The sequence below is a fragment of the Vulpes vulpes genome, chromosome 13, assembly GCF_048418805.1.
Source record: "Vulpes vulpes isolate BD-2025 chromosome 13, VulVul3, whole genome shotgun sequence".
NCBI lineage: Eukaryota > Metazoa > Chordata > Mammalia > Carnivora > Canidae > Vulpes > Vulpes vulpes.
In genome coordinates, this window is record NC_132792.1 from 33893338 (window position 1) to 33908273 (window position 14936).

At 41.6% G+C, this 14936-nt stretch overlaps 1 protein-coding gene across 6 annotated transcripts in view; it reads right to left on the minus strand.

Annotated features, from left to right (window-relative positions):
* Positions 1–14936, minus strand: part of GRHL2 (grainyhead like transcription factor 2) — a 158183-nt gene that overhangs the window by 67107 nt on the left and 76140 nt on the right. For all 6 annotated transcript variants that reach the window (XM_072734126.1, XM_025994782.2, XM_025994780.2 and 3 more), the window contains exon 7: positions 13154–13265. In XM_072734126.1, the coding sequence (XP_072590227.1) occupies positions 13154–13265 (112 nt within the window). The remainder of the gene's footprint in view (positions 1–13153; positions 13266–14936) is intronic.

The window sequence follows — 14936 nt, forward strand, 5'->3', positions numbered from 1 at the left end:
CTTGCTCTCTTGCCTGGGAGTCCCATCCTGAAACATCCATTCCTTTGGGTAAGGATATTGTCATCTCGCGACATTAAAATGCAAATGTTCTTTGGATAATAATAAGTGCCATAAACCAAGAGCTTGCCGAGTGCCAAGCCTGTGTAGTCTTTTATCAACATTACCCCATCTAATCCTCACAACCTGTGAGGTAGGTGTTAGCATCCTCCTCCCACAGAGAAGTTAAGTGGCTTGTAGAAAATCAGATGGTTGGCCAACTTGGGACTTGAATCTGGGTCTGTCTGATGCTAAAAATCATACTATTAATCATTGCCTATATTTATCTCACAAATTAAATACTAAATTGTCACCAGATATTAATATCTTGTAGAGAAAAAACATAGCACATCCTACATGGTAACTAGCTGGTAGAGAAACACTTGGGGAAGTTCCATGAGGCAGAGACTATACATTTTGGGCCCACTGTAAATTCCTTGACAAAGCAGGGCAGGAGTGGGTACAAGGAAAGCATCTCTATATCCTGAGGGGTACCAGGAAGATTGAAAGACAAGTTCCAAAGTTAGTCCTTCTGAGAAAACAAGAGGTTTGAGGAAGAAAGGTGACAAACTACAACGTCTCACTGAAGGGCGGCTGCGCGTGGGTGAATAAGCAGTGCTTTTCATGTATGTTTTTGGCAAGTTACATTCTGCAGAGAAATTATGGGATTCAATTTTATATTAATTGTTATGGAAAATATGATGGTGAATCCTTCTGCTGTCTTATTCTTTTACTTTGTGTATATAATCGGTGGTCTGTTAATAGGTTTTTTGACTCAGACTTTTGTAGGTTGAATTTTCTTCAAACTGTGTATGTAAGTGTGATTCTGGAATGCCGTCAAAGGAACTCTTAATTCCTTCACCTTAATTAAGCTTCACGTGCTTGGTAAATTACAACTATCCCTTTTAATTATTTTTTGTATATATTGTTGGAGATTAAAAGGAATGGTATAATTAATATAAAAATTGTTGCTCTTCCGAAATGTATAGATTCTGTCTGGACTAGTGAAATAATGAGCCTGGAATGCTGAAAATGGCTCAGGGCACGATTGCCAATTTAGTAAGTTACACCACAGCCTAAGAAGATGTTGTTTCGGGAAAGAAAAGAAAGAAAAGAAAAGAAAGAAAGAAAGAAAGAAAGAAAGAAAGAAAGAAAGAAAGAAAGAAAGAAAGAAAGAAAGAAAGAAAGAAAGAAAAGAAAGAAACCAAAGATTTGAGGAAGTTTATATTTGGGGTATTTATAGGGTGGGACATACAAGGGATCAATTTATAGGGTAGTACCCAAAGCATAGGAAGAAAGGACACTGGGGGTGGAGACACACAGACCAGAACTTAATTTCTATCCTCCTCTCAACAAGCCCTGTGACCTTGAGTGAGTTATGGAAGCTCTCTGAGCCTGTATTTCCTTATCTACAAAACAGAGACAATATATGGAGCCCCTGGGTGGTGCAGTCAGTTGAAACATCTGACTCTGTTTCAGCTCAGGGTTGTGATCATGGTGTCGTGGGATCGAGCCCCATGTTGGGCTCCGAGCTTAGCAAGGAGTCTGCTGGGGTTTCTCTCTCCCTTTCCCTTTGCCCCTCCCTGTGCTTACACACACTCTCTCTAAAATAATAAACCTTTTAAAAAAAGAGAGAGACAATACCTAAAGAACAGACCTTGCTAGTCCTTTAGTGGGTGAGGGGAACAACCCTGGTCCCTACTTCCCCCAACCCACTTGTCCTCAAACATCTGCTTCCCTATGTCTGCAAAGACCAAATAGAATGAGCTCAAATTCAGGAAACACTCGAGGGTCATTCTACAAGTATTTGTTCTGACTTAAAATAGGTAGAATAAATAAACCCTAGTCCAAGTAGGTTTTGAGATTTTTTTGTTTTTCAAAATCAAAGAAGCAGCTTCTTAAAGCCTGGATGACTCATAAGAACTCTAATGAGTCTATTATATTCTTTATCGTGCTTTCCCCTAGTCAGAGGTAACCTGGGTTTCCTTAAGTGTGTTGACACTTGAGCTGATTTTTAGAGGCTCTAAATGTATTTTCATCATTTGGTTCCAGCCCCTGAGCAAACAATAGGATTAGCTACCAGTTTTTGAGAGCCAAGTGTGTGCTAAATATACATATTTCACAAACATTACCTCACACAATTCTGATCAATAGCTTTTTAAATTATCCTTACTGAGTAGAATAGGAAATAGGTAAATGTGTTAAGCACCTCCCCTCACTAACAACCACTCAGTTTTTAAGCTGCCAACCTGGGGTTGGAACCCAAGAAGTTCTGTCTACAGACAAAGCCGGAACCCTTCGATTTCTGTGACGTACAACCTTTCAAATGAGCACCTTTCCACACATAATCTAGAATAATAATGGCTAAAGTTATGAAGATACAATTTTGTGACTCATAGAATGTGATGGATATAGTGTGACTCTAGTATTAAAACTAGAATTAAATACTATATACTGTTTACTCTTCATAGTTGCTTATATTACCTTCATAGACATCATCTAAGAAGGAATCTTTCTTGAGCTAAATCAGTATTTTATTTGTGTCTGACTCACCCTTCTGTTTCTAGCAAAGGAATTTATAAACCAATGTACTAGCTTTCAACTGTAATGGCAATAAACTTACAGTAGGAAAGCATTTTTCACTGTAGCCTATGACTATAGCCCATGTATGCTAGTATTTTTTACTCTTTTTTAAAGGAATGCTGGTCTTGATTTGTAAACTTGATTTCAAACTGAGAATAAGTCATATCCTATCTGTAGACACACAAACACATATCCTTTTATAGGATCTATATATGCATTATGAATTCTGACTGAATTTAAATAAGCTTGGATGGGCTTAAAATGAAGCACTTCTCATTAGTCTATGTTATTCAGTGAGATTTAACTTCAGTCTATTTTTAACTCAAATTATTTTGTCTCTTGAGAAATCATGCCTGGTACTTTCTGACAGTGTGCTGAATGAATGAAGGTATGGATAAGCGCTTGGGTAAATAATTTACTCTTGTATACTGCATGAACGACTCATGTTTAATTTTAGTTTCTCATTCTTCATCTTCTTACTTAATATACTAACACTCTTAGAGGTAGGGGTGGGGGCAAGAAGTTATAGGCACACAGGATTACAAGTTACTGCCCACAGTGGCCAATCCACCATAATCATCTCAGACCTACAGATGGGGCTCCCACCCTCCAGCACCACAGTCCCCAAAGTTTTTCCACCCCAGATGATATTTCCAGACACTGTAACTTCCCAGTTAAGCCAACTCTGACTTATAAAAGAAAACTGAACTCTTAGATGATGGTACTTTATCACTAGAAAGAGACCTGAGAACTGCCATTCTACGAGAAGATATTCCAGTCTCTTTCAAAGACCCATTCTAGTGCCTGTCGGCCTTCAATGTCAGAAATCAGTTTCAAATACAAAGAATTGTACTCTGAGTTTTGGACTGAAAACATTCAAATAAAAGAAATGACTTCTTGGTAACGGTGCAGGACACAGACATATTACAAAAACTGTAAATCCTCACATGGATTATCTTCCAATAAATCTGAACCACAAACCCAACCCGTTCAGCTGCTCAACTTCCCCTAAGATTAACCTCCATTTTTAAAAAGTTTTAATTCCAATGTAGTTAACACACAGTGTTGTACGACTTCCAAGTGTAAAATATAGTGATTCAATAATTCCATATATTACTCAGTGCTCACCAAGATAACGATACTTTTAATCTCCCTCACCTATTTCATCCATCCCCCCCGCCCCCACTTCCCCTCTGGGAACCATCTGTTTGTTCACTATAGGTAAGAGTCTGTTTTTTGATTTCTCACTTTTTTCCTCTGTTTTGTTTCTAAATTCCACATATGAGTGAAATCATGTATTTATCTTTTTTTCACTGCCTTATTTTGCTTAAAATTACTCTCTAGATCCATCCATGTTGCTGCAAATAGGAAGATTTCATTCTTTTTATAGCTAAATAATACTCCATTGTGCACGTACACACACACACACACACACACACACACACACACACACACCTTCTTTAGCCATTCATCTATCAGTGGACACCTGGGCTGCTTCCATAATTTGGCCATTGTAAATAATGCTGCAATAAAGACAGGGGTCCTTTGAATTAGTGTACTAGTGTTCTTTGGGTAAATACTCCGTGGTGCGATTGCTGGATCAGAGAGTAGTTCAATTTTAATTTTCTGAGGCACTTCCATACTGTTCTCCACAAGGGCTGCACCAGTTTGCATTCCTACCTACAGTGCACGAGGGTTCCTTTTTCTTTACATCCTCATCGACACTTGCCATTTCTTGTAGATTAACCTCCCTTTGCAACTTACCAAGCTGCCCCTGGCTGCCCAATCATACACACCAAACTGGTTACCAGACATAGGAAGGTGAGTGTGTTACATGTGTGATGGGCACAGGGTGGGGGAACCACATGAGCTATTCTAGTTCATTATACAAGTGATTTCTGCTTCAACTGCTACTTGAATTACTCACGCTTCTATTCCTGTTTACTTATTTCCCACCAATTATTAGAGGATTTAGATATCATTTTGCAATTGAAATTCCAATTCTCTTAAATATATTTCTTTAAGAAGCCAAATCTGCCCTTCAAAGGAGGGAAGCTGATACTTCTGTTACTGTTTTCTTTTTCTTTTTTTAAAGAATTTTATTTATTTATTCATGAGTGGCACAGAGAGAGAGAGAGAGAGAAGAGAGAGAGAGAGAGGCAGAGACACAGGCAGAGGGAGAAGCAGGCTCCATGCAGGGAGCCCGATGTGGGACTCGATCCCAGGACCCCGGAGTCCCACCCTGAGCCAAAGGCAGACACTCAACCACTGAGCCATCCAGGTGCCTTCTTCTGTTACTGTTTTCCCTTGTGATGTGGACCACAGCATCTGGGAACTGTGGGTTAGGGTTCAACATCATCAGCAGCCACCTAAGTAAAGCCGCCTAACTGCTCTAAGCTGGTTTCCCTATCTGTGAAATGGAGATAATACCAAGACGTACCTCAGAGGATCACCAAACAATGACAAGACGCTCATTTATTTAGCGCTTCTTCATTTCAATGCTAGTCTTTTCAAAAGCAGAAAAACTAGTGGTGGCTCTGCATTCCTGGAACTTGTTCAAAGACTTTTCTTCACATTAGCTTCACCTTATTTTGGTTTATCCAACCTCAAAGAGCTTAATTTAATTTTGGTAAAAACTTTCTCTTGGCAAGTTTTAGGTTGTGTAAACAGAGAAGGAAAACTTTAGATTTGCACAATTTCGCACTTGGGGATATTGCAAAGACATAAATTTGTTTCTGTTGAAAAGTGTAGCAAGAGAGAAGCTTCTAATAAGTGCTCATGGATAGCTAACAATACCAGCTCGCTCTGTATTTTGTTCAGTACATAGATGAGCCTCATGAAACTATCAGGATATATCTCCAAGTATTTTTTTTTTTGTAATTTTTAAGCCAATCAAATAATGCTAAAAACGAGACTATCAGGTTACCTGCAATCTCATTAAAAGCATCTCTGAAGAGGGACCCCTAGGTGGCTCAGTGGTTGAGCATCTGCCTTTGGCTCAGGTCATGATCCCGGAGTCATGGGATCAAGTCCCACATCAGGTTCCTTCTCAGGAAACCTGCTTTTCCCTCTGCCTTTGTCTCTGCCTCTCTCTGTGTCTCTCATGAACAAATAAATAAAATCTTTAAAAAAAAATGTTTCCAGTTTGTTGGAACTAAAATTTTCAAGAAAAGCTTTACCTTAACATAAAACTGGTATTTAAAAATTGGCTCTAACAAAATAGATTTGTATGAGGGTACAGATGAAAATCCAATAATCCCATGCTAATAATCAAAGATGAACTATAATTACCTGCTAATTACCATGGAAAACTACAAGATTAATATCAACAACAAAACTGACACATCCTGCTACAGGGCCAGATTACTGTGAATCAAAGCTGAAGACAGAGAAGGAAAGAAGAGCAAATAGTTGGTTTCACAATTAACTGCAAATTTCTTTTTTTTTCTTTCTTTTTAATAATAAATTTATTTTTTATTGGTGTTCAATTTGCCAACATACAGAACAACACCCAGTGCTTATCCCATCAAGTGCCCCCCTCAGTGCCCGTCACCCATTCACCCCTACCCCCCACCCTCCTCCCCTTCCACCACTCCCAGTTCATTTCCCAGAGTTAGGAGTCTTCATGTTCTGTCTCCCTTTCTGATATTTCCTACCCATTTCTATCAATAATGGTTCATTGGATGGGACTATAAAGTAATAAGGCTTATTTGGATGTGCCTGTGGAATTAGTGTCATTACATTACAATCCATACCACCCACTGTGAAAATGCAAAAAACCACTGAGTTCTTTATTTTGGAACCTCTGCATCTGTAAAGTGGCAAAGTAAATCTTATTTCTGTTTGGAAAAGAGAAATTGTATGTGAACGTGCTTCAATTTATCTATTGTAGCTTCTGGCTCACATTCCATTCAGTTACTTAGTTGTTGAACCTCTTCTAACTTTCCTTCCCTCCTTGAAGGAGAACAAAGAGACAAAGGGTCAACCATTTGTACTTTCTGGCCACAATCGCTCCTCTTGACACCCCTACCTTGGAGCAAGGCACCCATTTACTTAGCAAGGCCACAATTTTTACCTGTGATCCTTTTCTTCTCCTTTATCCTCACAGCCAGTCATCACGGAGGCTCTATCAGTTCTAGAATTTGTCTCTTGTTCCTGGGATAACTTTGCATCACCCCTTTATAATGCACTCCTCTGGCTGCACTCCATCATTCACCTGGCTACGAATGGTCTTCTCACTACTGGTCTCTCTCTCCCTTCTGCCATCCTCCGTGCTGGCCTGGAATCACCTCCCTGAAGTACAGATATCACCCCACAACAGTGCTGCTAAACCCTCAACGGTTATCCAAAGCCTCTGAATTCATGTACTTCAACTCATTACAAAGAAATGTCATTTCATTACAATATCCTATTTGCTTGGTATTTTTGCAAACTCCCCTCCATCTGCCCTTATCAACAATCTGGGAAGACTGATGTACAAATGGCATACACCCACTTGGATGAATGACAACACACAGGTAAGATTTTTATCCCTCTCTTACCTATTCTTGGATCTCTAGAATCCACCTGATTCAACAACAGAAAAACAGGATTAACTAAAAACAAGGTATGCATGCTACCGCTCATTATAAAAAAAAAGTACAGACACACACATATTTGAATATCTCCCCAAAAAAACTTCACAGCAAGACTTTATGAAGCCAAGATAGTGTTAAAGCAGCCAAGGGAGAAACATCCTGAGCTTACTCCCTCTCAACATGTGCAATGTAGCTGTGCTGATGCTCCTCTGTGAAGACCCTAAGATAGCATTTCCCAAATGCAAGCCTTTCCACAACTATCAAACCCTTCTCCCTCATCTCCTCAACCTTGTTGTCACCTTATCAAAGAGATCTTCCCTGCCACCTTACCTAAATGGCACACCCTCATCACTCTCCAGCCCCTTTACCTTTGTTATATTGCAGAGCATTTATCTCCACCCTACATTTTACTTGTGTACAGATGTTTCTGTTTCTTATTGTGCCCACCCTCCAACTGGAAGGTAAAGCCCATGAGGCCAGACCCTTGTCTGGGTTAGCACAGGACCTGAGACATAGTGAGCTGTCAGTAAATCTTTTCCTGAATGAAGGAGTGAGTTAGTGAGTGGATGAACAAACGTGTGGATAAAACTCTAATTCCACTCTGGACAGAGTGAACTGGGTCTTCATAATGCTTCCCATGTGTTCCTTGGTTTCTGTGTACCAGGCTCTTTCTAGACGAAATATGTAAACATTTTATCCTTTGTCCTCAAAACAGCTAATTTTCTTGTTTAAAAAGTGAGCCGGTTAAGAATCAGAACTTCCCTCACCTTACTGCCTGTGTTAGTTCAATCAAGGGACACTCTTACTAAGACGTACAACAGTTGCCACTGCCCCCATCTGTGCTAACAATTCTATCAGACTTTATAAGATAATCGGCCAATCTCGTTTTGGTTCTTCTGCCTGGATTGCTATATAAGCCTGTGCTGGTTTCTTGGCTTGCAGCACCCTCCCCCACCTCACTGACCTCATGTGCTCTCACTGTCATTTCGGAGAGGTCTCAGAAACACTTCAGGGAAGCACTCCTCTAAGGCACCATATGACACGTGACATCTTAGCCACTGATCTGCTTGCCTCCAGACTCAAGCAGGCTGAGGACAGGGACTCTGTCTTAATTACCTCTGAATTGCTAGTTCCTAATGAAGGGTCTGGCCTGTTTTCTGAATGAATATGGAGTACCTATACCTTTCTGCAAGCTGGTGGGAACACGGGACCAGCACTAACTCCACGTCCTTACAGAGGGACATCCACAGAGACGAGCAAACAACAGAAACAATCTAAGTGGTTCTATACAGGAGATATGAGGTCTAATCGGCACAGGAATGCTCCTTGGGCTGCAGAATGTAAACTCATTTATGACCTAGAATAATTGCTGTTATTCAACAAGCTCACAAGAAAGAACTTGTGAGGCTTGGAGAACTCTGCTTGTGTGCTTTGAAAAGCAGCAGGACTCACACTAGGGCCAAGGTCTATTTGTTTTACTTTTATCAGGTAAGAACTAATTGCTAATGTTTCCTTCCCCGCTCCCCCAAACAAAATAGTTTATGGCCTGATGTACAAGAACCACATATCTGAACTGGCTTACAGAAATGTCAGAACTAGCAGCAGCCAAGAGTTCCACCCTCTCCCAGACTGCAAAACATTCTCGACATCTGGAGAGGAAGGCATAGAGGAGGGGACATCAGCGCCAGGCCAGGTCACGGATGTCTGCAGTCACTCTGCGAGGCATCGGGGCCTGGTAGGGCCAAGAACTACCTACGGGTTGCCATATAAAGATGAACTACAGTGGAGTGAGGACCGGAGTATAATAAAAAACAAGGAGTGCAAACTCAGACACTCTTGGGCTGCCATTCCACCTACATCAGTCACCAGGTACATGACCTTGGGTAAAATTCTTAACCGTTCACCGGCTCACTTTTTAAACAAGAAAATGAGCTGTTTTGAGGACAAAGGATAAAATGTTTACATATATCGTCTAGAAAGAGCCTGGTACACAGAAACCAAGGAACACATGGGAAGCATTATGAGGACCCAGTTCACTCCGTCCAGAGTGGAATTAGAGTTTTATCCACACGTTTGTTCATCCACTCACTAACTCACTCCTTCATTCAGGAAAAGATTTACTGACAGCTCACTATGTCTCAGGTCCTGCGCTAACCCAGACAAGGGTCTGGCCTCATGGGCTTTACCTTCCAGTTGGAGGGTGGGCACAATAAGAAACAGAAACATCTGTACACAAGTAAAATGTAGGGTGGAGATAAATGCTCTGCAATATAACAAAGGTAAAGGGGCTGGAGAGTGATGAGGGTGTGCCATTTAGGTAAGGTGGCAGGGTAGGTCTCTTTGATAAGTTGACAACAAGCAAGGACCTGCAAAAAGTGAGAGAACAAACCATGTAATGTGCGAGTATCTGCCAAGGAGAGCCGTGCCTGGTGTGATGTAGGAGCAGCCTCGTTGGGAGCTCCAATCAGGATACAAGGAACCCAAGAGTCAAGGCCCCATGTGCTCTGAGAAGCCACTTCCTTTCCTGCACCCAAGGCCCTCCGGCCCCCACTGTTCCTTGCACAGACCTACAGGAAGGACTCCATCAGAGACACTGAGCGTCCTCTCCCCATCTGGCAACCAGCACTGAGGAGCTAATCAGAGGATCAGAAGTCTGTAGGAGATGAGGAAACAGCCTTGAAGAGCAAACACCATTCTAATCCAAGTGAGATAAATGTATGTCAGGAAAGATGTAGACTGTTTGCCAGCCATCAAGACAACAGACAACAGCTGGGACAAGAGACAACAGAGCAATCCTTGAGCATAAGTGCTAAAGGGATGGGGAATAAGGAAAAATACAAAGAGAGATGAAAGTTTCCTTGGGCTTTGCTTGGAGCGGAGGTAGAGAGACAGAGAGCTGGAGGAGGGCTGGTTAGCCCAGGAACCCTGAAAAATGAGAAGAAAGAATAAGCACACCTCTACACACAAAACTGTGTTGTGCATAACCCGAGGAGCTTGAGGTTCCCGCAAGTCCACCCACAGACTCCCAAGACCACGGGCTAGGAATCTCTGCTTTAGCAAAAGGGGCCCTATCTTGGTCTCTAACTCCAGTTTCAAGATCACTACCTAGACGGCCCAGTTGTACTGGGTGACCACAGTGACTGGTGGAGACTTGGAACCTGCAACCTGGGAGCCCCGATTGCAGCCTCCAGCTTCACAGAGGTTAAAATGTTGGAGTCTTCCTTTTTTTCTTGAGGCTACTAGAAGGTTCTTGATCCACACTAACAACTACATGGTACATGCACCCGTCAGCCTCCCTTCTCCCTCAGCAGGCATTGCTAAACCCCTGGTGGAAGCAAGGTAAGGCCTTCATAAATGTTCTTCTCAGCACTGCCCTCCAGAGCTACCTGCTGACACTGTGCCACACACAGATGTGCACACCATCCCAGCATCAGCTCCTCCTTTATGCTGGAGATGGTATTAACCATCCAGAGGAACACATGGTTTGACTTTTTTTTTAAGTCTAGTAAAGTAATGAATTATATAAAATTTTTGCATATTTCCTCACCGTCCGTGAGTAGCTGACAGGTTGAAGCTGTGGGCAGAAAATCCATTTTCCATTTGAAGCTAAGGGACTGATTTAATACCCTTCAGGTTCAGGTTCAGAGCAGGTAGCCGAAGGAGTCACAGAGCTCAATCTCAAAGATAAATCATGTGTGTGCATGTGTGTGCACATGTGTGTGTAAAGATTACAGAGAAAAGTCCGAAGGCAGGTAAGAGGCAATAAGAAAGTTAAGATTTGAGGTCCTGTGAGGGCTGAGAAATCATTTTGGTCTAAGAAAAGTAAACCTTGTAATAATATCAAAGTTGAACCAACAGGTAAGCCAGTAAAATGCTTTTATTATTTGCCTTATTTGGATCTAGTCCATATTTCTATTTAATTGCTCCTCTCATTTTCTTAGGTAATAATTATAAGGCTAACTTCTCAAATAAAATAAAATTGTTCCTCTGCTCTACGTAGATTGGCTACAAAGCAGGTTAAGGCAAGTATTCCTAACCCCTTGTCCTAGTCAATCGATCTTGTGGTTTCTGTGTATGAACTGGGTGAAGAAGATTGTCTAATCCTACCTATTGCACTAATTATCTAAGGGTAAGCCACTTGGTCAGTGGGCTCTCTCAGCTTCAGTTTCCTGGTTTATTAGATAATTATGTTTGACTAGTTAATAGAAGGTGTGTGTGTGTGTGTGTGCACATACATGTGCACATGGCATGCACTGGGGTAAGTAGGGGTGTAACCATTTTGTAGGATAAACCAACAATTAGTTTCAGTATGTTCTATTGTGAGTCTCTAACCTTAACCTAATCACTATCCTCTGTGCCACTGGTCAAAGGACTTTGGCAAAGGTGAGATGTAAGCTCTAAAAAATCCATCACTGCAGTGTGTAAGAAACTAAAGCAATGACTCAGTAATACCTTCTGATACCCCACACAATGGAAACCTTTGCTTTGCCTACGCTCACTGGGATTGCAGCCTCTTGGTCTGCAAAAGGAGGTAAGAAAGCCCATAGATGAGAATTTACTTACTTCTTACAAAAATAGCATAAAAAATACTAAAATTACTTAGAAACAAATATTTTACTGTCTGCATTTTTTTTTTAATTTTTATTTATTTATGATAGTCACAGAGAGATAGAGAGAGAGGCAGAGACACAGGCAGAGGGAGAAGCAGGCTCCATGCACCGGGAGCCCGACGTGGGATTCGATCCCGGGTCTCCAGGATCGCGCCCTGGGCCAAAGGCAGGCGCCAAACCACTGCGCCACCCAGGGATCCCTACTGTCTGCATTTTTAATAATCTCTAGTAACTTTAAGATTCAATCCCTGACTTCCTCAGTTTTATTCTGTATCCCAGAGGTTGATTCCTACAAACTGCATTTGCTACAATCACATACCCAATGGCTTCAGGGAAAATTTGGCTCCTGGAAAGCACTGGTGGGAGAGTACAAGACAGGGAAAAGACCGGGCATTCCTTCTCCTCCCTCTTGGCATTCTTTGAGAGGTGTGTCTGGCAGTGACTCTTCTGTGCTTCTTCCTCCTCTTGCAAAGCTGCTCCGTCTGTGGTCCCAGCTCCTGCTGAGGCAGCCCCCACTATGGCTGGAGCTCTTACTGGGTGGCTCCCCCAACACCCACAACCTCCTCTCTTTGATCCTCCAGCCCTACAAGTAATAGCAACAGATTCCTGCTGTTGCTTATCTCCGGACTGCCTCATGGTGCCTGCAGCCCTCCCAATCTCTGCAACAAATTCCCTCCGTGGGACCACTTGGCATGGGCTCTGCCTTCCTGGCTGAACTTGACTCCCACCCAACGGACTACAGGTCTCTAGAGCACAGATGTTGTGTTGAAGAATACAGAGACTACAGAAAATGTACCTGGCAGATTCATTCCTCTTCTGCTGCTAGAAAAGATCTCTCAAAGGTTTTGTCTGCCAGACCACCTAGTACTATGAGCAGCTGAAGGCACACTAAGAAAAGAATCAGGGAACCAGAACCCACTTTCCAGTCATGTACCTTGACAAGTACCTTAGAGTCAAATGACCCTGAGGTTACTCATGTCACAGGGGGATAAGAGTTCATCTGGTCTGCCCGACTAGCCATTAGGCCTAAACACAGGAGAGCATGGAAACATGTTTTAGAAACTGACAGAGTCCTTGCAAATCCAAATGTGTCACTGCTATTATACAAGGCACAGATGACTTCCATAGAACAAACCAGGCTTTGTACTCAGCTTAGCCTGATTCTGATGTCTCCGCCTGACCTGTACTAAATGTACTAACAAAGGAAAAGTGTCCAGACTAGTGCCTGGCACATCTTACTGAGAGCTACGTGGGTCCTCGCTATGAGTCGTGTGCCAGGCTCTCCTTGGCATCATGACAACATGTCAGTTCATGGAAGACCACAAAGGGAAGTCAGGATCAACTTACCAATGTCAAGGACCCTCTGCTTTGCCGTATGCTGCCGGGAGTGCCAGTACTTCCAGTATTTCAGCTGCTCATCTCGGTTTTTGTCTTCACTGAAGACCACCATCACCACGCTCTGCAGAGGGGAGAGCCATGCATCTTACTTTCTGTTCACAGCCTCCGCTTCTGGCAGAGCTGTGCTTCTATAATGTTGCTTCTCTTGCTTGACAAAAGCCCAGACAAGCTCAGTTGTTTAAAACTGGGCCTCCTTAAAAAATGCCTGGGGAATGAGAACAGTACACAGGAAAAAGAATCCTACATCATTTTTTTTTAAGTTGGCTCCACACAGGGCTTAAACTCATGACCAACTAAGCCATCCAGGCGCCCTCCATATAATTTTTACCATGAATCATAACCAAATTCGCCAATTAACAGCACGTCCATGTGAGGTGAATGGGAATACCAAAAAAATCTTTTCTGTACTGAAAACAAACACATTTCTGAAATATTGTATTCTTAAATGTAGAATTTGGCACCATTTGTAAAGAAGCAAGCATCTGTTTCTAGACTAATTAAGTGCCTTGGGCTGGAATACTGGAGTACTAAGAGAAATACTAAAGTAATGAGAGAAATACCACAAGATGAGTTCATACCAAGGAACACAGATCCAAACTACAGATATTTCACAGACCAAAAGAGGTAAGGCCAACTATTTATTTATTTCAACACAATTTGGATGTACTTGCTTGAGAAACTAATTATATCTTGTAGAAATAAGAATCCAAAACCCCTTTTGGTTCTAAAATATAAAAACCCTCATTAAACTAAATACACACTTATCACTTATGAGATGGAGAAGTTATCAACACATACCCCCAAAAATCCCCTTAACTACAGTAGCAGGGATACTGCCTCTCTCCTTCTTACTTCATAACCAAAATATTCCTTAGACATTTTCCTACTATTCCACAATACTTCATTGACTCTCATTCCTTAATAACTTCTCCTTTGTAGCATTTTGCACACTTGTCGTCATTTACTTAATTATTTATAATTGTTCAGTCGATGACAATGTGTTCCCCTTGACTTCAAACTCAAAGAGGACAAGGACAGTGGCCTGGAGCCTGGCAAATAATAGATACCAAATACATGCTTGCAATTGTACTGTTCTTTCAAAATCTGGCTCATTCCCAAAGTATGTGTGAATATTTGTTGGATTAGAGACCAGATGTTAGGAAAACTAGTTTAGAAATATGTATCCATATTATTCAAATACACAAGCGGCATGAACCTCAAAGGCAAGGTACAAATAAATGACAAGGGGAACCACTGGCTGTGCTGGTGGAATATGAGCTACAAGCTCTTCATTCTTCTCTCTCCCACCTCCTCAAACTTTGCCATTTACAGTCGTTCCCCTTCCCCATGGTTTCAGTTACCCACATTTGGTCAACCATAATCTAGAAGCAGATGCGTGCCTTCTGATATATCATCCAAAGGTCAGTAGTAGCCTAACATTACAGTCACAATGCCCACGTCATTCAACTCACTTCATCTTATCACATAGGTATTTTATCATCTCGCATCATCATGAGAAGAGTGAGTACGGTACAATAAGATATTCAGAGACCAAGATACCACATTCACATAACTTTTATGACAGTGTATTGTTATAACTGTTCTATTTTATTATCTGTTGTTGTTAATCTCTTACTGTGCTAATTTATAAGTTAAACTTTATCATAGGTATGTATTTAGAGGAAAAACCATAGCATACATATGACTCAGTATATCCATGGTTTCAGGCATC